The sequence below is a fragment of the Mirounga angustirostris genome, unplaced genomic scaffold (genome assembly GCF_029215605.1).
Source record: "Mirounga angustirostris isolate CCGP_5_RB_7025 unplaced genomic scaffold, mMirAng1.0.hap1 SCAF_10, whole genome shotgun sequence".
NCBI classification, from domain to species: domain Eukaryota; kingdom Metazoa; phylum Chordata; class Mammalia; order Carnivora; family Phocidae; genus Mirounga; species Mirounga angustirostris.
Genome location: NW_026991718.1, coordinates 50,227,972 through 50,250,268, shown reverse-complemented (window position 1 = coordinate 50,250,268; position 22,297 = coordinate 50,227,972). Strand labels below are relative to the sequence as shown.

The following is a 22,297-nucleotide window of genomic DNA, read 5'->3' as shown; positions in this document are numbered from 1 at the left end:
GACACTTTGAAAAACCACGACCCTCTGATGGCATGGCTCCTGGTGGAAGCTGGGGGTGTTCACTGCCGCTCCTGACTGGCCCTCGAGGCCTCTGTGGGAGGGAGCCCCACGAAGCCATGTTCCGGGTGATTCTGGGTCAGGGACTACCCTACGCTTTGCTTCTGTGTGGCCATGGGAGAGTCGCTGCCACTCGAAGACTCTGCTTTAGCTTATGGAAAACAGGGGACTCCCCCTGCTCTCCCCCTCCCCAGGTGGAGGTTAAGACTCGGGGAGGGCAGACCTCAGCCCAGCGGGGAAGGGCGAGGGAAGAGCAAGACGGATGGCCTGGGGCAAAGGATGCAGCGGACAGGGCTTGCTGAGCGTCCTGCCCTGGCGGCGGCGGTGTGGTTCAGGAGATGTTGGTGACTCTTTTCAGGGTGGCCAGGCTCTGTGCCCATGTAGCCAGGTGGGGAGGGGCCCTGCATCCCTGTCTGGGCCTGAGGACTCTGAACTGAAGCTGGGTCTAACTCACGGGATCCAAAAAACCCCAAACAAACAAATAAACAACGCTGCAGCCGCAAAAAAAAAAAAGGCCTTTCTCAGGCCAACTGGGAAGGAGGGGGTCCCTCCCCAGGCTGTGGGGAGGGGACTGGGCACTGCCGAGGGCGGGACCAGCCTGGGCACTGTGAGGCCCTCTCTCCCCACCCCTGGCCCCTCAGTCCTGGAAACCACCCTGGATGGTCCTTGTCCCTGCACCGGATGTCATGCCCTTCGCTGGCCTTACCTCTGGCCTCTGTGAGCCAGGCTGCAGAGCACCTTTTCACAGAGTGTGATAAACAGGAAAGAGGACATGGGTTCGGTCGTCAAATGGGCTTGGGGAGCTCCACGACACAATCTACACCGTGCAGCCCCTGGGCGCTCCCATCCTCGGGCTCAAGGTCCTGGGAAGTCCTGTGGTGAAGGAAGCTGCCCAGCTCTACTTAAGCCTTTTCCCAAACTTATTTGATCAGGGAACCTATTTGCTCCTGCAACACCCATGTAATAGGCTTTGAGAAGTGCCTCATGGAGCACGAGGCTAGAAGTCAGGAGAACTGGACTCTGCTCCCCAGTTGGCCACGTGGCGATGGATATCAGTGTCCTTGCTCAAGTAAACAAGATGGACTCTGAGGACAGGCCCTCAGCACTGGGTCACCTCATCCAGCACCTAGCCGCCTGGCCTAGCTAGTCATGGCCACCCTGGGCTAGCGGAGCCGGCTCCCAGCTGCCCCATCCCCCAACAGGTCTCGGGGACCAGTGGCCAGACAGTTAACACGCCGCCTCCCACCCACCCAGGGGAACCTACTACTCGCAGGGCACTGCCACGGACTTCTCTGCGTCTACGCACAAGGAACGGTGGGTGTGTCTCATAGGACAAGCCTTGTGGGGAAGAATTTCCCGCCTGACAGGTGGCCATCGCGGAAGGGAATGCGGGTGGCCGGGAGGCCCCTTACAGTGATGCGCAGAAGACAGAAACCAGACAGCCAAACAAGGGTGAGTCCCCACGGTTTATTATGGAAGCCTATAAAAGAGCCAGGTTGAGTATTTCCAAGATCACAAAATGCACAACATTCATTTTTTTTTAATATGCAACATGGAATATTATATACAGATTAAAACCACATGACAGCCAAAACACTCACACGGCACCAGTTTCATATCAAAACAGAACACACAAGTGCTTTTTCAATATTAAAACAACTGTGATAAAAACATATTAATATTTTGAACCATGTTTACAATAGAGAAAAAAATTCATATTTTACTAAATAACAAATATTTAACAGCAAAAACTTTATACTAAATATCTATTTTGAATTATAACAAAAATAGTACTTATAATAGTTTATAAAGACAGACACAAAATTATAACATTTAGGAAAAAAAAAGTTTTGTGTATAAAATAATATTATAGTGAGCTGGGCAGGGTCAGAATGGTGCCCAGATCACAAATGCCAGCGCCCAACATCGAAAGTGCTTCAATCTGCAAGCCCGTGGCAGGAAGAGTGTTGTGGGGTTTTTGTCTTTTTAGTGTCAAGTTACACGAGTTAGGAATGGTACGTGAGGAAATGAACCCATCTAACACCACTGGTTCTGTGACGGCACACAAACACACAGGCACGGCTGGACAGAGACGAGAGACGGCCACATTTCAACACTGGAGCCTCCTGTCAGCCAGTCAAGAGTCAAGAGCATCTTTCAGTTCTCTTCTTGTTGCCTTTGAGACCCAGCGGGGCAAATAATCCTTCCTTCCTCCTCACAGGGACCCCCTCAGCCTTTCCCTCGGCCCCTCCCAGGCTGGTCACCCCAACAGAAGGTGCCTCCCAGAGCCTGCCAGCCGCCCCCCCTCCCCGCCGCCCCACCAGGGCCAGGCCTGGTGGGCTTCTTGTCTGGAGTAGCACTTACTGCCTTCGTAGATATTCAGTCAAAAAACGATTGATTTAGGGCAGGCTGCAGCAGCTTGAAGGGGCATGAACCCTCCAGACACTGGGCTTTTATTATGGGTAACAAATTCTGGTGCACCAAGCAGCTCTTTTGCAAGCTTTGATGAGTCTTTACACATGTTTGCCTGTTTTTCAGAATGTGTGTGTGTGTGTGTGTGTGTTGTACAGGGTGGATTGAGAGGTTTTGCTAATTTTTAAAAAATGTCTTTTTGCCAATGATATCTGTTCTGCACGGATTCTTTAGTAGTGGAAAAGTAGGAACCAAACAAAACACTTGAGAACAGGGGTTACAGAGCAGTCGTCAGGCAGGAGCCCATTCCCCTAAAGCCTACCACGTGGGGGTGTGAGCAGGGTCGGGGGGGGGGCTGTGGTCCTCCCACTGAGCACCATGGAGGGGGCCACGCAGCTGCCCACGGTGGTCACTGCTATGGAGAAGGACTGGAGAGTTTGGTATCCTGCACTCTTCTGTGTGTTTTTGATTTTCTTGTGAAGAGGAGTCATTGCTTTTATAACATCAAAAGCCAATAGAGAAACAGAGAAAGCAAAGAAAAATCTGAAAACAGACAAAATCACTTGGAGACTCACCAAAGACCCCCAGATCATCCCCGGGAGGCATCCCAAATTGCCAACACTCAAAATGCCAGTGGCAGGAGCTACTCTTCTTTCCCCCAGTCATCCCCTGACCGGCCCGTTTTCCACCAAATCACTTCTGACAAATCGCACATACCCTCCTCCTCAGCTCTGCAGCCCCCCCGGCAGCTGCCTCGAGACCACAGCAGAGGACCCGAGTCAGCGCAGCCAAAGGGCTGCCTCCTATGCTCACCTCCCCTTGCTTTCATCTTGTGCCCACACCCCTGAGCTGGGCTAAGCAGACAGTGGCATCGAGGTGGGAAGGACTTCAAGGACATCTTTCCAAGGGCAAAGGGCCAAGGGTGAAGGTCAAGGGAGGGACGGCAGAGGCCCTTGCTCCCTGTCAGAAGAAAGAACCCGTATACTTCCCCATGCTCACTAGCAGGAGTGGGGGGGGGCACCGGGGTGAACAGTGGCCAAGCAGGAGCTTATGGCGGCCTCCAAATCCTCACATGATCAGGGCTTTTGACAGAGCAGGGAGGGAGGCAGTGGGCCATTTCCCCATCTCCACCGAGGGCAAAGGCAGAGGCACGGGACTTCACCCGGGGAGTGAGGCTCTGAGGATGAGCCCACAGGGGGTCTGGAGCCTAGGAGTGGGGGGTGGGGGACAGCGTCATTCGCAGAAGTCCTGCCCTGGACAGCTGGGACAGAGGCTAGGGGACAGCGAGAGGCTTGTTCCAGTCCCCAGGAACACCAAGATTCGGTTATATCAGTGAATAAATATGGGGGGCTGGGGAGAAGGTGGGGGGGCAGGGGTACAGCCCGTGAGCCAAAGGCCTTGGGCGTGTGTGTAACAGGGGAGCAGGATGGGCTCAAGGCTGCCTGGTGGGAAGGTGGGGATGTCAGTGCGCATGCCCAGGGCCACCAGGGAGGATGCTGGGAGGACAGGGCCTGGGGCTCCTTTGCCCCAAGGTCAGAAGAGAGAAAAAGTAGCAGCAATAGGTAATTTCAAATGTCCAAACGGGCAGAAGGGTGGGGCCCCTTCAGGCTGCTTGCAGCCCCCCACCCCACCAAAGGGCACTTGTGTTCTGTTACCCAGGATGCTGTTCTTTGACGGCCACACAAGGAGGGGCACTCCACCCGCGTGAGTCAAAGCAGGAGGGGGGGGTGCTGAATTGAGAGCCAAAGGGGGCCCCTCTTTTCCTCCCTCCCCCACATCAACCACCTGCCCTCAGACTAAAAAGGGTGCAAAAGCAATGGAGAAGCGGGACCAGTTCGGAGCATCACAAGCAAATGCTGCAGCTGAGCCACTGACGGTTAACACTGAAATGGGCATGCGGAGCACCCCGCCCTGCCACTTCCCAGGAGCTAAGCCGGTGGGAACTGGAGGGACTGGGACAGAAGTAGGAGCCAGGAAAAGGGTCCTTCCCTCCCCCGGCCCCCTGGAAGGATGGGGCCTTTCTGGCTTTGGGTAGGGTTTGCCGGGGCGGGGGGGGGGGGGACAGGGGAGGGCAAGGTATGGGGGGGCCACTCCCCCTGCCCCAGGTGCCCGCCCCCTCCCACACACAGGTTTCGACCCTTCTGGTGCCTCCCACCACCACCACCCACCCCCAGGCCTGGCTGGGCCGAGGTGGGGGTACAGACTAGGCGCAGTTAGACTGTGGCACTCAGCATGGCCTCCGTCTCTGGCAGGATCTTGTTCTGGTTAGAGTCCAGGCCAAAGAACTTGACACTGAGGCCATCCACGGGGTGCAGGACAGGGACCAAGGTGATGCGGGGGAAGGTCCTGGTGGCCAGCTCAAAGCGGCTCGTGCTGGCCAGCTCTACCGCCAGAACCTTCAGGAACAGCTTGGCCAGATGCTTGCCCAGGCAGGTGCGGACTCCGCCGCCAAACGGGAGGTAATGGAAGCGGCCCTCCTTGTCTTCACTCCGGGCCTGACCAAAGCGGTCCGGATCGAACACGTTCACGTCCTTGAACACGGGCGCCGTGTCGTGGGTGTCCCGGATGCTGTACATGACACTCCAGCCTTTGGGGATCTGGAAACCCTGGAGGCAAGATGGGGGGCAGGGGTAGAGTAAGGTGGTGAGGTGAGAGCCAGAGGAGGTCTGAGAGGGCCAAGGACTTCCTGCCTGCCAGCCCCCCAGCCCAGATGTTTCTAGAGAGCACCCTCCCTCCAGCTGTGGTCCCCCAGTCCTGGCCAGCATCCCCCCACAGCGTGTCAGTCCCGTCTCTTGTTTACAGACGTCCACAAGCAACTTCCCATATGACAGCCTGGTCGGCTTCATCTGACCCAGCATTTGGGGCAGGGTCTCTCCCATCTGACAGAGGCACCCCGACAGGAAGGCCGGTCCTTCCCATCGGCCAGTGCCCACCCCCCAGGCGGTGTTCCCACGGGTCCCCGAAGCCCCAGCCCCGCTGGGCCCAGCCTCACATCGAGCTCGAAGGTCTGCAGCACGGTACGGTAGCCACCAGAAATGGGTGTGAAAAGGCGCATGACCTCCTTGATGACACAGTCCAGGTAGTGGAGCCCGCTGAGAGTGTCAAGGCGCAGCGTGCCCTCGCAAGGGCAGCCGCCGCTGTGCAGGATGCCCTGGGCCCGCAGCTCCTCGCGCAGCTTCTCCAGCACGGCCGGGTGCTTCAGCAGCTGCATGATGAGCGACGTGCTGGCGCTGGCCGTGGTGGCATAAGCTGCGAAGATCAGCTCCAGGGTCCCGTCCTGCAGCGGCAAGAGGGGAGCCAGGTTCAGCTCCCCCACCCCGTGCCCCGAGGTCATCTAGCTGCGCCCTGCCTCTGGGCCTCACGTTGCTGTGGCCTTCAGGTCACGATGGACACAGGTCACGGGGCCGGTCCCCCGGCTGGGCAGGCGACATAGCTGCCACAGCCCAGGGCAGAGGCACTAGCCTGGAAGTCCCTTGGGGTAGGGCTGCTCCTCACTCGCTGCCGGATTCCAGAGCCAGCCTGAGCAGGCCTCATCAGTGCAGTGAGCTCCCAGAAGGAGAAGAACAAATCCCAAGGAGCCAGGCCCTGTGCGGGTGAGGAGGGTGGGTCTGCCCCTGGGCGTTCCAGCTGGCAGCCCCAGCCCCTTCCTCCATCCCAGGACATCTGGTGGGAGGTCAGGAGCTTGGACGGGGTTGGGGAGGCAACCTGGGCCCACAGCCATGGGGACCTGTGGTGGGATGGCAGTGAGAAGGCTGAGGGGAGGGGGTCCCCAGAAGACTCAGACCCCGCCCAGGTTCTCAGGGGAGCAAGACACCTGGGCAGTGGGAGCCCCAGGGGAAGGTCCCAGCAGGTCAGCTCGTTCTGAAGCCTGTATTTTTGCAAATGAAGGCCCAGAGAAGGAAGGAACCAGGGTCCCTGACTTGCCATGGCACCACCTAATACTTCTTGTGAAAGGGGAAGGTCATTGGAGCTCCTACTGGCTCAGCAGGGGGAAAGCCGGAGTCAGACTAGGGGTAAGCACAGACGGGGGGATGGAGAAGTCTGCGGTCAGCCCCCACGGGCACCTGGCAGGCACGCGGGGCGGCAGAGTCTAGACAAGGATGAGTTAATGAATCCCTCCTCAGGTGGTATACCCACCCTACAAAGGGGTGGGCAGTAAGTCCTTCTTGGGGCCCGGTGTGGACAGTCCGGGCGCTGGCAGCCCAGCTGGGCTTAATCAGTGCCTGCAGGCGGGGAGAGAGTATAAGTGCCACTGGCTTTAATAGGCTGGTGGGGGCGGAGGAGACCAGAGTTAGGTCGAAATCTCCCTGCTCCTCCCCAAGGGCTGAGGCTGCCCTTCTGGGGACCATGAAATGCACCGAAATGGTGACTATTGGGGGTGGAAGGGGGTGAGGGGGCCCACAAAGCCACTGACACCAAGTCTGTCCCAAGGTTTCTAGAGGCCAAATTTCGGCATCTTTATCTAAATGGTAGAAGAGAGGGCGGGTGGGATGGAGAGTGTGGAGCCCAGCTGCTGTGGTGACCCACTCACTCCCAGGACTGGGCAGCCCCACCCATAGTGGCCGCTTCTCGTCCTCCCCATCACAGCACCCACACTAAGCAGGCCGGGATACAGCCTCTTTTCCGGTTGAGTCCTCCAGCCCCGGGCAGTGGTGGCCACCACAGCCCCTCAGAGATGGTCCCTGGGGGAGGGGAGCAGGATGGGCAGAAAGAGAACCCGGGGTGCTCATGCCACCCACTGGGGAGGCCGTCCCCACCTTCAGCTCCTGCATGGTCATCTCCTTGCCGTGCTCCTTGCTGCTCTCGATGAGGATGTCCAGTGCATCCGAGTAGTCCTTGCCCTGGGTGCACTGCAGCTTCTCCCGGATCGCCTTTTCCAGGCCCTTCTGCAAGATCTGCCGTGCCTGAATGCCCTGGGGGGAGAAGGGGGCCAGCTGGTCACCAAAGAGGAAGGGTAGGCTCACCAAAAGCCCCCTCCCAAGGCCGGGAGGGGCAGGGAAGGGACTCCTCTGAGAACTTCCCATCTAAGCTGCTGAGACCGGCGGGTGAAGACTCCACCCCCGCCCTTCTGCTGACACCTACCCTCTGTCTGTGTGACCGGTGAGTGACTGAGTGGTCAGTCAGCCTCTCCCCCAAAGTGGGCTCGTGGATGCCCATCTCCTCTCCTCCCAGGCCCTGGGTGCTCACCCGCCGGTAACCGCTGAAAGGCAAGTCGACGGGCAGGGAGAAGACGTTCTCCACAAACTGCTGGTAGACTTCGAAGAGGTGGCCAAGGTCCTCTTCAGGGATGCTGAAGCCCAGCAGCACACGGATGGCCATGCGGAAGGTGAGCTTCTGCGTCTCCTGGTACACGTTGATGGCCTCGGGGCGGCTGCTCCAGGCACGAAGCGTGTCCTGGATCACCAGCTGGATCTTGGGCAGGTAGCTCTGCAGGGCCTCATGACTGAAGATCTTGGAGAAGACCTGGAGGGCAGGGGGCAGTTGGCTGGAGGGGCTTGCGCCTGCCCACACACTCCCACAGGCCCCCACCGCAGCATGCACCCAGGACTGCGGTCACAGAGATGCCAGGTGCTCACTCCAACCGAGCCCCACTTTCCACCTCCAGACACAAACCCTCGCTGGCGCCCCTACTCCACACCCCCTCCTACTGCCTGTGCCTTGGGGCAGAGGCAGGGGAAGGATAGGAGTAAAGCACAGTTCCTGGGCACTTTTGTTCCAAGGCGGGACCTTCCATGTCACTCATGGGAGATCTGAGCTGTCCTCTCCTTTCCTGAGCCCCAGGAAAGCATGAGCTCCACACAGTGGCAAAGCCCCGGGTACTAGGCAGTCCAGCTGCTAGTAGGTCTACACAGGAGCTGACCCCTCCACTGCAGGGACCCATTCCCAAATTCCCAGGCAGAAGTGCCTGGGAAGAGTGGAACACAGATGCATGGACTGGACAAGGAAGAGGCGGAAAGCAGTAGGTGGCTTGTCTCCACTGATGGAAGAACAAGAGAGTCTGAGGCTACACAGCAAGCAGGACTTCCTGAGACCCCCCTTCCCCCCCCCCCCACCAAATTTCTCTCAGTCCCTGGGAAACACCTAATGGGTGGAGATCCTAAGGAATCTGTTAATAGCTATGCCATCAAAATGTCTTCAGTGTGGCTGAGTCTGGAGGCGGGGGAATGGGGGCAAGGTTTTCCACCCCCAAAAGATCACAATGCCCAATGGAAGCCCTTTTAATTCCTTGCATCTCCCTGGTCCATTTTAAGTAGCCAATGAGTCCCTATTTCCACCTTCTCTTGCTTTCCATCCTCCTGCTTCCTCAGTAACCCCCTCCTGCCCCCTCCCTACCCAAATGGCCCAGCACGCAGTTTCACGCTGCTGCCCATGGCCCACAGGAGAGGGGAGGATGTGAGTTTATTTACTGATACCTTTGCAACTCACTCAACCAACATCCTCTATCCCCCCCCAGGGTCCGGAGCAGAAGAGGGGCACCCCCACCAATACCGAGGGAAAGGTCACTGGGGAAGGCAGAGAGGGGAGAGACAGCAGAGAGGAAGGAGACGCATACTCCTCTGGCTCCCCTACCCTGGCCCCCCGCAAACCACACACACGCGCTCACCCTCCCCTCCTGTCCCCCAAACACAACCACCGCACAAACTGTAAATGTGAGAATTTCCCCTGCAGTCAGCTCGAGGAGGAAAAGGTAACATTTTCCTGGCCTCAGCCCTGCATGGCTAATGGGAGGGCTGGTTTGCAGAAATAACAGTGCTGGCCCTTCAGTGGCCCAGCCAGGCATTCACAATAGCACTTTCATTCCCAAATTCCCGGTGGGCAGACGGAGGGAGGGAAGGAGGCCAGTGAGGGGCAGAGAAGCCAGCACTGTTTGGGGCTGCTCCTGCTATTAAGGGACAGCTGAAATGTAGAAGGATGGGAAGTGGCCAAGGGCAGCCCAGGTCTGAATGGGTCACTCACACCTTACTCAGCTGTGGGGGTCCCAGGAACATCCAAGGGAGACTTCAGCTGCCCCCTCCCTTCAGAGGGTTATGGATACAGGCAGTGCTCTCTGCCTCAGCGCCACCCCCCCCCCCCCCCCGCCCACCCTGGTGTCCTTAGGATTCCAAGTTCAGCTCCTGATCAGAGTCTAATGGGGTGGGAATGGGGCCCTGTCCCCAGAGCCCAATGCTGGCCAACCAAGGGCCCTTACAAAACAGTAAGGTGTTCATCGGGGAGGCAGAAAGATACTCTGTGGCTCCCAGGCCTCAATGGGGAGACTGGAGGTAGGGCCAGGCAGAGATAGGGAGGCCACACCTGGCCTAGAGCCAATCAGCCCAGGGCCGACTGAGGAGTACTGTCAGGGAGGGCATGGGGGACGGCGTGGCCAGGGTCCCCCCCACCTCCCGCAAACAGGAGACCCAAGCCCAGAGGTGGGCATGTGGAGGGGACAACGGGGTGGAGGCCACTCAGACCTAGACTGGTCAAAGTCACAGCCAGCTAGGCTCTAAAGGGCAGCGGCATGGTGGGAAAAGGCAGGCTGGGCGCCCAGAGACCTGAGTTTTAACCCTGGATCATGCACCAGCTTACTGCGCCACCATGGCCAAGTCACGCCCTCCAGCCTCAGCTTCCTCACCTATGAGATGGTGATGTTGAATGAGGTGACCTCTGTGGCTCTTTTCAAGGTACAGAGCACACAACCGCCAATATCTAGGTATCCCAAAGTAGATGCCGTCCCCTCAAAAGAGCCCAGAATCTGGCAATGCGCGAGTCCCCTGGGGCCTACTAGGCACCCACCCCCCCCACACGCATACACTCCATGCAGGCTACAGTGGCTCAGGAGGGGGCATCCCAGGGTTACCAACAGAGGGTCTCTGAGGACCCCCACTGCACTCTGTGGAGGGGCCAGACTTGACCCACCCACAGGCCCTGCCCTGCCCTGCCCCAAAGGTTACATTCCCTGCGCCCTCTAGTGATGGCCAGCTGAATTGCTCCTTCTCAAGCCTTGGGTCCAAGGAGGGCAGGAAGACCAAGGGGAACCTGGGACTGAGCAGATGGGTTCCAATGGTGGGGGGATCCACGCGTCACCTCTAGGCAGTCAGGGGTCCTGAGAAGGAGCTGGAATGACCCCAGGAAGCTCTCTGCCACCTTGCACCTGCGGCCTCTGGGCTGGGGCTTCTGAAAAGGCTCTTATCTTGACCCAGCCCCTGAACTCACCAGTGGCAGCCAACAGGTCACTGTCCTCCCTGGGGCTCAGCTTCCCCACTGGTTTCATAAGCGGACTGGATGTTCTTGGGTCCCTTTCACCTAGCTGTCCTACCCATGATTCCTCTCAGAGCCCCCCTGAAGCGGAGAAAATGACCATATGAGAAGCATATGGTCAGGTGGCAAGCATGCGGAGTCAAGGGACTTTGCTCAGAGTTCACCCAGGCCGTGCCCCTGCTTCCAGCCCAGCTGTTCCCCAGTCATCAGGGCCTCCCAGGCATCAGGAAAACGCCAGGTCCTCATCCCTGGGTTGGTGCCCAGGATTAACAACGAGGGCACTTCCCACCGCCAAGGCAGCCCAGAAACCACCACCCACCACAAAGGCCAGGAGGAGGCGGAGGTGCTGGCCAGGGCAGAGGGAGGCCTGGGCCACGTCGGGCAAGCGGGCGGGGTCAGGACTCGGGCACATGGGCAAGTGCCCAGCAGAGCTGCTCAGTGTGAAGAGAGGAAGGGTTCCCAGCCCCCAGAGCCGTCCGCCCTGACCACAGTTGTAATAGGAGCCAGGGCTGCTTTGTTTCCCTCTGGGGCTTCCCTAGGAATTCCCAAAAGTGAGCCAAGAACGTTGGACAAAGGTCATCGGGAACCAGCTCTGGCCCAGGCAAAGCCCTGCAGAGGGGGCAGCAGGTATGGACTTCCCACCAGGGCTGGTGCCCGGAGAGAGAAGGCAGAGCGTCACGGGCGGACCGGGAACTCCCAGGCACAGAGGCAGGGCGGGCTGGCCTCCCGCCTTGAAGGCTGCGCTTGGAAACCCTCCATCACCCCCATGGGGTTCTCCAGCAAAGCGCCTGGCGCAAGGGCCCACATCCTGGTTCTCTCTCAACCCTGAATGGGAGGCGGTGGGGCACCAGGGGGCTTGTCAAGGCTCAAATTCTCCATAACTGTTTCTACAAAGGCTTCCCCCTCCTGCCTCGCACACCTCGCCCTTGGGAGGAGAGCGGCTCGCTGGAGCCCCAGAGCCCTGCGTGCTGACCCGCTCGGCCAGATACCCTCTCCCTCCGCAGCTGGTGCCTATGGATGAGCAGATGGACAGACAGCCTCTGGACAGGCAGCCTCGGGAGTGGGAAGAGCAGGAGGGAACCTACTGCTTGGGCCGGTGACTCAGACCGGGAGGAATGGAAGCGGCTGCCCTGGAGGGCGGGGCTGGGGCAGGCTACCCGCCGAGCCAAGCCACCGGAGCCCCGGCCTACCGAGTGGAAAGGGCAACAGAGCGCAGGCAGCGCCGGGGCCACGGGTGACGCCAAGGTGTGTACCTTATACTCAAGGAAGGCGGAGGGCGAGAGCGGACGTCATCTTCCCAGATGCCTGCCATTTCCACCAGGCCTTGGCTTCACCCGGGCTGCCTCCCAAGCCAATCCCCACTCAGCCACTCTGGCTGGGAAGGGCCGGCCCAGACCCTCTGGCCTGTGCCCGCTTCTGGCTTCCCAGCACCTACAGCAACAGAGCGCCTGTCCCCCACTTTACTCTAGCTCTGTCTCCCCTAACTCTTCCACCCGGGACAAAAGCACGTGGTCGGGGAGGGAAGGCCGTGCTGGCAGATACCTGCTGAGCTCCAGAATCTGAAAGGTTAGGTCTGCCCAGACACTCATCCCTCTTCCAGCCAGAGTAAAACCCCCTCAGAAAACGGAGGCCCAAGGGGGGAAGGGTCCTCCTGATGTCGCAGTCCAGGCCATGACTGGCCATACCCACCAATGGCCCCGAACCCCAACTCCCACCACTCCAAGCCCCACTGATCCACCCTCTACCCGTCCTGGGGGCTCTGAATTTATCCAAGAACCCTAAGGGCACCCTTCTTTATGGCCAAGTTTCTTCCCAGGAGAAGGCCAGCTGTTCTGGCTGCTCTGTCCCTGCTGCAGCATGTCCCACCCCTGGAGGCACACCCCCAACCCCGGCCCTTCCGCCTGGGCAGCCTGAATGGATACAATGGTCGGCACAGGGGGCTCAGGGCCAGAGCAGACCCCAGCCAAGCCTGCCCACTCTCTGTCAAGGCCAGAATTGTCTCCCAAGGCTGGAAGAGTGCGCAGACGCATCAGCATCACAGCCTCGGACCCCTCCCTGCCCTGGGAGGACAGAGAAAGGAGGGAAAAGGGAGGAGACGGACCCTAGGCCCGGCCAGACCCGGCCACTGCCTGGCACAGGGCGAGTGGAGGGAGGCACCCACTCTCAGGCGCTCTGGCGGCTGGCTGGCTGTGGGCTCCCTCCCACACTGACCTTCAGAGAGATCCGCTCCTGCCTCCCACCCCCTCAGCGGCCCCTGCACGCACTGACTGGTGCTACAGTAACTTTTGAGTGAAGGACTTCTTGGGCTGGCAGAACAAAGGCTGTGTGCCTACGCCAGGGAGCTGGGACAGAGCTCTCAGGAGCAGGGCTGCCTGGCGGGGCCACCCCCCTTCCTAACGCAGGTGAGAGCTGCTGCCCTGAGCTGAGCCCGGGGAGACTTTGCAGCCCGAGGCTGTGCACTGGTCCCAAGGCCATCAAGAGCCGGTCTGGGTTGGCCTCCCTGAAGTCCCCCAAACCCTCCTGGCTCTGCCCTCCTGCTGAAGCACTTCCTAGACTCTGTAGCCCAACACAAACTGCAGGACGGACAGGGTTTCTGAGAGAAGTGCAGTGATCCTGAGCCTGCCCTCCACTCCTACCTGGGACAGGGTCCAAAGGCCAGGTCCGTGAGGGGTGGTATGTAGGTAGACAGGGCTTCTTCATCCTACCTCCAAAGCCTGGGGAGCTGTTCCCCCACCTTCGCCTTAGCTACAGAAGTCCCTGTAGCCAGGAGTCTGGGTTGGAAGGGCAAGAGAGCCATGCCTGGAGGCTCTAGGACACCAGGAATCCAGGACTAAGTGCATCCTCTGGGATGCTCTCCAAGTTTTGGGAGGGCTACAGTCTGAGGTCCCCTGAAGCTGCTGGCCCTCCCTATCTCCAAAGGAAAAGAGGAAATGCCTGATTCTGGGGTGTGGGACTGTGCGCTGGAGCTTCCAGAACTACCCCCCCACACTCCTCCTCTGTGTCTCTGACAACCTCCCCCCACTCTTCCCTACCACACTCCTTCTAGGGCAATACCCCAGCCTCCGCATACACAAAGAAGGATGACATCCCTCCCCCATTAATCAGAGACACCCCAGGCCCCTGGGGGAGGGAAGGTTACAAAAGAGAAGGGACAGAGTCTGAGGTAGTGGCTACAGGGACAGGGGCCTGGCTTCCCAAGAGGATTCTGTTAGACTGGGCAGACTTTCTGGATTTTCTTCCTGGCAACTCCAGGCATCTTGGCCCTAGACCACCAGGACAGGAGGGGCAAACACCTGGAGTTCAGCGATGGCTGTAAGAAGCCCCTTCCCAGCACATCTGGTCAGACCTCCCAGAGAAGGGGTGGGCCACCAGCCCCAATGGAAACAGTGACGCTCCTAGTTCTCCCGCCAGTCAGGCCTCAGCACACCTGGGCCTTACTTCCTGTGAGTACATCCTAACCAGGCCCAGGCCTGGCCCAGCAGCCTGCTCACCAGCCAGGTCCCTGACTGCAGTGTGGACTGGATAAAGCAGTGTGCGTGGCACACCCCCGACCCTGGCCAGGCTGGGTCCACTGGGCACTGGGGTCCAGCACACTGGCCATTTTCTCCAGGACCAAAACAAGCCCCTGATTATTCTCTTCTCATCCCTCCAGCTGGACTCTACTTCTTGAGGCAAGGTCGACCACTGTCCCACCTCTGGCTCTGCCTCACCCAAAGCCTTCAATTTGGTTCAGTAAACCCAAGCTGATGGAACATGAATCAGCGAGATGTGGGGGGAAGGGCCCTTTTGTGCACCCCTTTCCCACAGGCCCCAGACACATGGCACATAGCAAGCACACATTATACGCACAAAGAGAGGGCCCCTGCACTGGGTTCCCAAGCCTCTCTCAGGATGAACTGCTTTCTGGCCACCTCTTATCCCCTAGGAGCCAGAGGATAGGGTGCCCCAAAGAGGGAGACCATCGATGACTCTTCCGCGGCTCTGTTTCGGCCCCCACCCCTGCCCGTCCCCATCTCTCCCTGCCGCATTCCTCCGGTAGCGTCCTCTGTGTCGTCTCCTTCCCTCCTCCCAAATGGACAATGTGGGCCAAAACCTTGGGACTTTCCAGGTGGGCCCTCCCCACCTGGAGGCCCACAGTCAAGTCAGGCACAGGGCAGGTGGAACCACGAGGCCACAGCAGGTCCTGATCCAGCCTTCCTGTTCCTCCCAGCACCTCCTCCCCACCCCCACGGCCAGCTCTGGCAAGCCTAGGTGGGCAGGACTAAGTAAGGCTCTGCTTGGTGGCCCAGAAACAACTCTTCCCATGGATGCCTGTGTTGCATGCCCTGTCCTGCCCTTTCTTTGCTTCCTGACCTGGTTCAAGTCTCTCAAACTCTCCAAGCCTCAGTGTCCCCTTCTGTGAGAAGGGGACAATGACTGTTTTCTTGTCAACGCCTCTATAAAGATAAAATGAGGAAGCAGACATAGTCCCTGGAGCTGGGTTTCTGAGTCTCAGGCTGTCTCCTCACTCTTCAGAACAGGCTTTGGGTGGAGTCCTAAAGACTGAGAAAAAACAGCGTCCAGCACATGTTATAAGCCGCCGTTGCCGAGCCCATAGCCCCCTCCCAGCCACTTCCCCTCTGCCCCCTGGGCCTGTCAGCTGCTTCCCGCTCTAGTGAGGCACATGGGGGAGACTACCCTAGAAGCCCCTTTCCAGTCCCTGAAATCCGTGCTTTACGGGGAGGGGGTTGTCTCCTCCAACAGATTTGCCTCCTTTTGTCTGCTATGGAAAACTACTCTTCGCAGGCAGTTCAAAAGACATCAAATACTACAAGATTAATTCCTACGTTCACAAAGACCTCTTCACTTAGACTTCTGCTGGAGGGGGCGGCTCACCACCCCCCCGCCCCCCCGCCCCGCTCCCAGACTCTGCCACTGCTCCTGGAAGATCAGAGGCTGCCTCTCTCTTTCCTTACGGTTTTAAACCTGGATGAGCCCTCTGACCCAATGGAAAACAGGGAGGGAGGGGAGGTCGTGCAGCGTCCCGTCCCTGGCCGTTTTAAGCCGGCGGGCCGCCGCCCCGCCCGCCCGCGGCTCAGCTTTCGGGTTACTGCAGTTCAAACAGCACGTGCCGCCCGCGCTCGGTGCCGCCGCGGCGGCGGCGCGGCCCTGTGAGGGGGCGGGGAGGCTCGGCTCGCTCCGTGCGCGCTGGCTCGCCTCCTCCTCCGCGCCTCTTCCAGGCGCTCGGGAAATCCACAGGATAAACACCCACTTTCTCTTCCTCTTTATGGGAGGGGGGAGGTGCGCTTTGATCCCTCGCAGCGCCGCCGCTGCTCTCCCACCCTTCGCCTTCCTCCACCATCCAGACCTGTGCGGCCGTGGCCCAAATTTCATCCCACCCCACCCCACCCCACCCCACCCTACCCCCGCCCAGACGAGGCCTTGCTACTGTCGCGCACAAGGTGCTCCGCTCCCTGCGCCTGCCCGCGTCGCCCTTAAGCAACCAGTGGCAAAAAGGCTAGGTTTGGTTTTCCAAAGATCCGTCTCCAGTCCTCGGGATTCCAGAGGGAAACCGGGCGAAAAGGGGAGCATGGACCACCATCTGCCCTTTTATTTCTCGGTTTTGTGGAGCACGCGAGGACCGGCGTTGGACGCCGTACTCCCTGCGTGTTCGAGCTCTGTCCATACCACCTCCCCGCAACAGCCACCGATGGGCCCCGGTAGTGGGAACGGCACAGCCGACCGACAAACGGGCAGACTCGGGGGAGGCCTGCAGGCTCTAGATCCCGGACCGCAGCAGTCTAGGCACGAAACTGTGGGATCGTCTAGCATGGTGTGCAAATGAAGGCGCAGATTCGGGTGGGGGAGTCCCCGGGGCTCCGCAAACTCCTTACACCCGAGACGGGTGCACGGAAGAAGAGGGTCAGAGCAGGGTTGCGGGGCGCTTCGCCCAGAGAGAGCTCTTACCTTGCGCTTATTGCGGTGGATGTCGCCAATGCAGTTGGCCACCGCGTTCGGGCCCAGCAGCATGCGCGTGCTGCGTGGCCACTCAGTGCTCACGAGGTGGTGCTCGCCCATGAGGATCTTGCGCACGTTTTCTGCGCCTGTCACGCGGATCAGCGGCCGCCCCAGCAAGTGCGTTTTGAACACGTTGCCATACTTCTCCCTCCGCGACGACTGGAAGCCGGAACCCTGCGGGAACCAGGGAAGAGACCTCTCTCAGGGCGTACATCTCCAGATGGGATGTCCCGGAGGCCCAGCCCGGAGGGCCCGTGGGGGAGGAACGGAGGATCCCGCCCGGGCCGCCAGTCCCCTGTCCCCCCAACCCCCCCCCCCAACACACACACACAAACACGCACGAAGGTTTTATTTTTCATAGCATGCACAAGTACTGGGAAGTAGGGCCTAGAGGATAATAAATAATGCAAGAAGGCGGGAGGCCCGGGGCACCCGTCGGGAGGGTGTTTTTTGGTAATGACTTGCGGGAGGAAAAAGGTATCCCGGATGGCGGGACCTGGACCCGAAGCTAGAGCCTCCGCTCCCCTCCCCCTCGCTCCCCCGCCTCACGCTCCGGAGCCTCTCGGAATAAATATTTCCAGGCTCCCGGCCACGGGCTGGCGAGACCCCGCGGGGTGGCCGCAGGCCAAAGATTATTTATAGCGGTGAGCGGTCGGTGCCCGGAGGCAGTCACTACAGAAGGGGGTTGGGGTTTCCTCCGTTCTCAGGGGTGGGCCGCGAAGGGACCCGGCGGCCCTCTGAGGGATCTGTAAAGTAGGGTCACGGGGCCGAGAGCCGCAATTTTCCTAATGCAATCTGCCCTGGGAATAACTGAGAAGGATTTTCGTCGCCGCCCTGGAGTTTGGAACGCGAGCTTGGAGGAAGGCGCTTCCCGCGGGGCGGGGCAGGGCGGGGCGGCCGTCACAGGTAACCGGATCCCCGGCGGCGGCAGCGACGGCGCGCGCCCAGGATGGCTAGGCCCCGGCCCCGGCCCCGGCCCCAGCCCCGGCCCCGGCCCCGCGCGCAGAGGAGCTGTCTGAGCGGGCCCCCGCGCGGGTACCGGAAACCGAGGGGACCTCCGAGGGGCGGGGGCAGGGGCGTCCGGCTCACCTTTGACGTAGGCGCTCGCCACCCCACCCCGCGTTAACCCTTCTCCCGCCAGGGCAGCACCGGGTGCGAAGGGGAGGGGCGCCACCTGTCCGGCACTCTCGCTTGGCGGCCGACGACGTGCGGATGCGGACTCCAGACCTGCGGAGTCATGCACCCCCGCAGGGACACCTCGGCATCCCCTTTCACCGGTTGGTCCCTCTCCTCACTTTCCTTTCTTCTACGGAAAAGTATTCTCCAGCTAAATGTGTACACACCCCAGCACTGCCGAAAAGTGACTCTGCAGAACCCGGAGCCCTAATCACTTTTCCACATGCGCCTCCGGCCCCGGCGCGCGACAGGGAGCAAGCCCAGATCGCCCGCGCCTCCAAGACGGGGGGCTGGGCCGCGGGGACGCCACCCCACTCGCAGGTTGGCCGGTCGGAGAGAGCCCTCCTCCCCACCCTGCCGCAGCTCTAGACAGCGTCTACCCCTTTAAGAGAAATCTAGGCGAGGGTGGAGGTGCGACCAAGGGGGGGGGTTGAGGAGCGGGATTCCCTCCCTCCGTCTGCTATACCCTTCTCCCTCGCTCCGTCTGACTCTCCGTCTCTCCTCTTCTTCTTTTCTTCTGTTTTTCTTTTCTTTCGACACAAAAGTTGGGTTGTGAATTTTCCGAGGTCGCCGCCGCCTCTCTCCCGCCGTCCCCCTCCCGCCTCTGATCTGCCTAACTATAATTAAAGTGCGTTTTTTGTGGCATTAATAAAGAGTTATTTGTCCGCCGTTTCCACCGTCTTCACAAAGAGGACTTTCATAGGGGCGGCCGCTCGGGCCGCGAGTCCAATTTATACAAAAATGTTGTATTTTTAGCCCTAGGCTCTGTTTAGATGGCGCACGGTGGAAACGGAGAGCCCTTGGAGGTCCCCCCGTAAAATCTGATAAATGACTCCAAAAAAATAAAGCTGGGATTCAGAGGGCTCCCATTAACCCCTTCAGCGCTCTTCTACAGGCATCCCCCATTTCCCTCCCACGGCAGAGTCTAGGGCCCCGCGGGCTGATGGAAGGGGAGGCGTAGGCCTGGTTCCCTTTCCCCAACTTCAGTGCGGGTTGCACACGGAGCCCCAGGGGCCCTTGTGGGATTCGGAGAAAAGGTCAGGGGGACATTCGGGGTAGCAGAGAAAGGTCAGGAAAGGGGGGGGAGGGGCGACAGACCACGGATTCCGCAGATTGGCTCTAAGGAGACGGGAGCTGATGCCCGTGTGAGTTACTTTATTTCCTAAATTCTCGGCCAAAAGCCTAGACCACCGCCGCAGTTAACTCTTTAAGTGTGGTGGCATGGAAGAGGCTCTGGGGATTTCTTTATGGAGGGTAGCCCCATTGATTAAAGCGAACCCCACCCCACTCTTTGAGCATCCCCAAAAGAGATGGGCCGATTCTGGGACTTGGGAAGACCACATCGCGGAGGAACCGCACGCCCCCCTCCCCGCCCCCGCTCCGCTGTCACTTGCCGCGGGGCGGGGCCGGGCATGGTGTATGTGTGTGCGCTCGCGGACTGCACGCGTCTATTAATTTCAAGCCATGCTTTTCGCACTTCTAAACCCACAGGTCTGTGCCGTCGCCTACCGCCTCACCTCACCCTTGCCGGCGTTGTCTTCAGACATTCATCCTTCTCTTAACTCCCATCAGCATCCTCCGGACAAACACGGATGTTCACCCGAACACAACACACCTCCCGCAGTTAACCAGAGGCTCCCCCCACCCCAAAAAGAAAAAAACCTGGTGTATATCAAGTTGCAAAAGCGTTTGTCTAGCACTTGACGAGGTTAATTCCAGGTTAATCCCCCCATTACTTACCTGGGTCTGGTCTCCGACGCACCCACCCCCATTATCACCAGCAGTATGCTGCTGTGTGGCGTCTAGCAACACACACACACACACACACACACACACACACACACACTCTTCGGATCTCATACACCAATCCCAAGTTTCTCTCCCCTGCTCAAGTGTCCCCACCCAATAAGTAAATAGACCCTTTTCCTTAAAAGCCAAGAACCCTCGGGTCTCGGGCTTCTCACCTTCCTTGGGTTACCTCCTTCCTTCCCCACCACTAAATACACACACTTTGTTGGACTGTGGACCAGGGCAGTTGTACCTAGCGCAGCCGACGACGCGGCGGGAACACAGCGGGGTCTAAAAGGGCAATTCTGGCTGTCATTGGCTCCTTCCTCTCCCCGGCTCAGTTTTCGGGTCCCAGTGACACCTCCAAAGCCCCGGAAGCCGACGGCGACAGGGGTCTGGAGCGCGAAGGGGAGGCGAAAACTGCTCACGACCCGACACCCCCTCCGGCTCGCCTCGCGCGGGGAGCCCCCCCGGACGGTCCACGCACCCCTGCTGGGTCGCCCGCGACCGGGAAAAGTCAGTCTTGGGAGCCCTCTCGAGTCCGGGGACTTCTCCTATCAGCCCCCAGAATTTGCGCACCCGGCGCCGGTGGGCTCCGAACCACGCCGCAGGCGGGCAGGGCAAGCCCGGGCTGCACCGGCAAAGAGGAGGGAAGGGGCGGGGCGGGGATCCGTGCCTTCAGGCTCCCGGCGCCCCCTGGCCGGCCCGCCGCTCCAACTGCCCGGCGCTCGCCGCTAGCGGACCCCGGAGAGCCGCGGGGCGAGCGCACCCTTACCTGTAGCAGCCAGTGGCCGGTCTCTCCGATGAGCGGGAAGCCCATGGAGCCCTTGGGGATGGGCAGCTTGCAGCTCTTGTCGCGGGTGGCAGCCCAGCGCAGCTGCCACAGCTGCTGCGACACGGCCAGCAGCAGCGTCACCGACACCAGGCACGCGGCGAGGGTGGCCAGCGCCGACACCATCTCCAAGCCCTCAAAGAGCATGTTGGCGGCCGCTCGGGGGATTGGCTGTGCCGGCCGCGGCGGGGGAGGGGAGGGCCGGATGAGAAGGGACGCGAGCGGCGGGGGAGGGGAGGCTGCGGCCGGGGGTCCTGGCACCTCCAGCCGAAACGGAGAAGGAGGAAGGGGCCGAGGGAAGGGGAGTGAGGCTGCGAGGGGAGCGGAGAGAGGGAGGGAAAAAATTGCCTAAAAGAAGAGAGAGAAGAGACACGAGGCGACTCGGGGTGTAACTTTGTTTGCTTGTTTGTTTGTTTGTTCCCTTATAGCGGGCTTAGGGGATGCTCGAGGGGTGGTGAGATGAAGCGGTGAATCAAGCTGGTGGATTAGCTCTCCCCGCAACCATCACACTCGGAAAACTTTGGAAAACTTAGTCCAGCGGGAGCCTCTCTCGTAAGAGCTAGCGGAGAGAAAGTGCGATCGATTTGTCAAAAGTTTTCCCCTCAAACTCCTAGGTGGAAAAAAAAAAAGGAAAAAAAATCTGAATCCAAAAATTCCAACGAACCCAGAAACTTTAGGGGTGAGGGGGAAGGCTCCCCGGCTGCGGCGAGTGGAGAGGCCCGAGCCTAGCGTCCCCGGGCTGCCCCGGGCGGCGCTCCCGAGCCGCAGAGCCGCCGCTGCACCCCCCGAGGCGGGCGCGGCGGGCGCGGCGGGCGAGGCGGCGCGGCGAGCGCGGCGGCCGGAGCGCGGGTGCGAAGCCGGCGGACCGCAGCCGGGACGGGACGCGGCGGGCGACAGAGCCCCGGGCGGGCGCTGGGGCGGCGGCGGCGGCGGCGGGCGGGCGGGCGGGGTGAGGCGGGGTGGGGTTGGGGGAGGAGGTGAAAACCCGAGCTGGGCTATTGTATCAATTAAGAAAAGGCAATCCGTCCCGGGACGCGGTCTCTCGGCTCTGGAGTTGCTGCTGGGGGAAGAAAGGGGGAAAAAAGAAAGGGAGGCAAAAGGAATGAAAGAGGGGGAAAAGCAGGAGGCAGGATTTCAGGGCTGGTGGTTTTAAAAGCTTCTCTCAATGTGAATTTGAGTCCAAAGCGAGGCGATGCGTGTGTTTATATAGAGGCGGGAGGCTGCGCCGTGGGCGCCCCGCCAGCCCGCCCCCCCACCCCACCCCCACCCCACCCCACCCCACCCCACCCCCAACTTCCCCCCCGCCCCCCCGCGCTCACAAAGCCGGAGGCGTGGTGAGAGGCCGGCGGCCGGAGCGTGTGAGCGCCCGCCGGCCTCCCGCCCCGCCCCGGCCGCCCGCCGCCCGCCGCCCGCCGGGGACCCACTTGTAGCCGCCGCAGGATCAAACTCAGTTCACCTCTCGCCTCCTCTTCCTTCTCGCCGGCGTCTCGCTGAGCTCGGCACCTACAGACGGACGAGAGGACACACACACACACACACACACACACACACACACACGGTGCGCGCTCGCACAGTGCCCGCTTGGCTGCTAGGCTACTTCCCTCCCTCCTTTCCTCCCTCCCGGTCCCCGGCCCCCTCCTCCCGCCCCGGGCAGTCCCGTGTGGGTCGTCGCCCCAGCGGCTGAGGTCTCCGCCAGACTGCCCCTCGATTGAGGGCCACCGAAAGCCCCTGGACCTGTGCTTGGGGTCCCAAGCTCCAATCCCGCGGAACCCCGCCGGCTCCTATCTCCCGGGACCC

General features: G+C 60.3%; 1 protein-coding gene across 1 annotated transcript; it reads right to left on the bottom strand.

The window, feature by feature from the left end:
• Positions 1-1,510: 1,510 nt before the first annotated feature.
• On the bottom strand, positions 1,511-21,696 carry LOC123851182 (cytochrome P450 26B1). The gene is made up of 6 exons (XM_045884786.3): positions 20,444-21,696; positions 16,654-16,878; positions 7,657-7,932; positions 7,227-7,382; positions 5,462-5,746; positions 1,511-5,075 (listed from the first exon to the last, which is right to left on the bottom strand). The coding sequence occupies exons 1-6, from the start codon at positions 20,645-20,647 to the stop codon at positions 4,683-4,685; spliced, it is 1,539 nt and encodes a 512-aa protein (XP_045740742.1). The 5' UTR covers positions 20,648-21,696; the 3' UTR covers positions 1,511-4,682.
• Positions 21,697-22,297: the final 601 nt, after the last annotated feature.

Excerpts from the sequence above, each read along its gene's own strand:
- LOC123851182 (XM_045884786.3), bottom strand. The coding sequence starts at position 20,647 with ATGCTCTTTGAGGGCTTGGAGATGGTGTCGGCGCTGGCCACCCTCGCC. Across the intron at positions 16,879-20,443 it reads CCGGCCACTGGCTGCTACAG|GGTTCCGGCTTCCAGTCGTC; the intron begins GTAAGGGTGCGC and ends TGGTTCCCGCAG. Across the intron at positions 7,933-16,653 it reads TCCACCGCAATAAGCGCAAG|GTCTTCTCCAAGATCTTCAG; the intron begins GTAAGAGCTCTC and ends CCTGCCCTCCAG.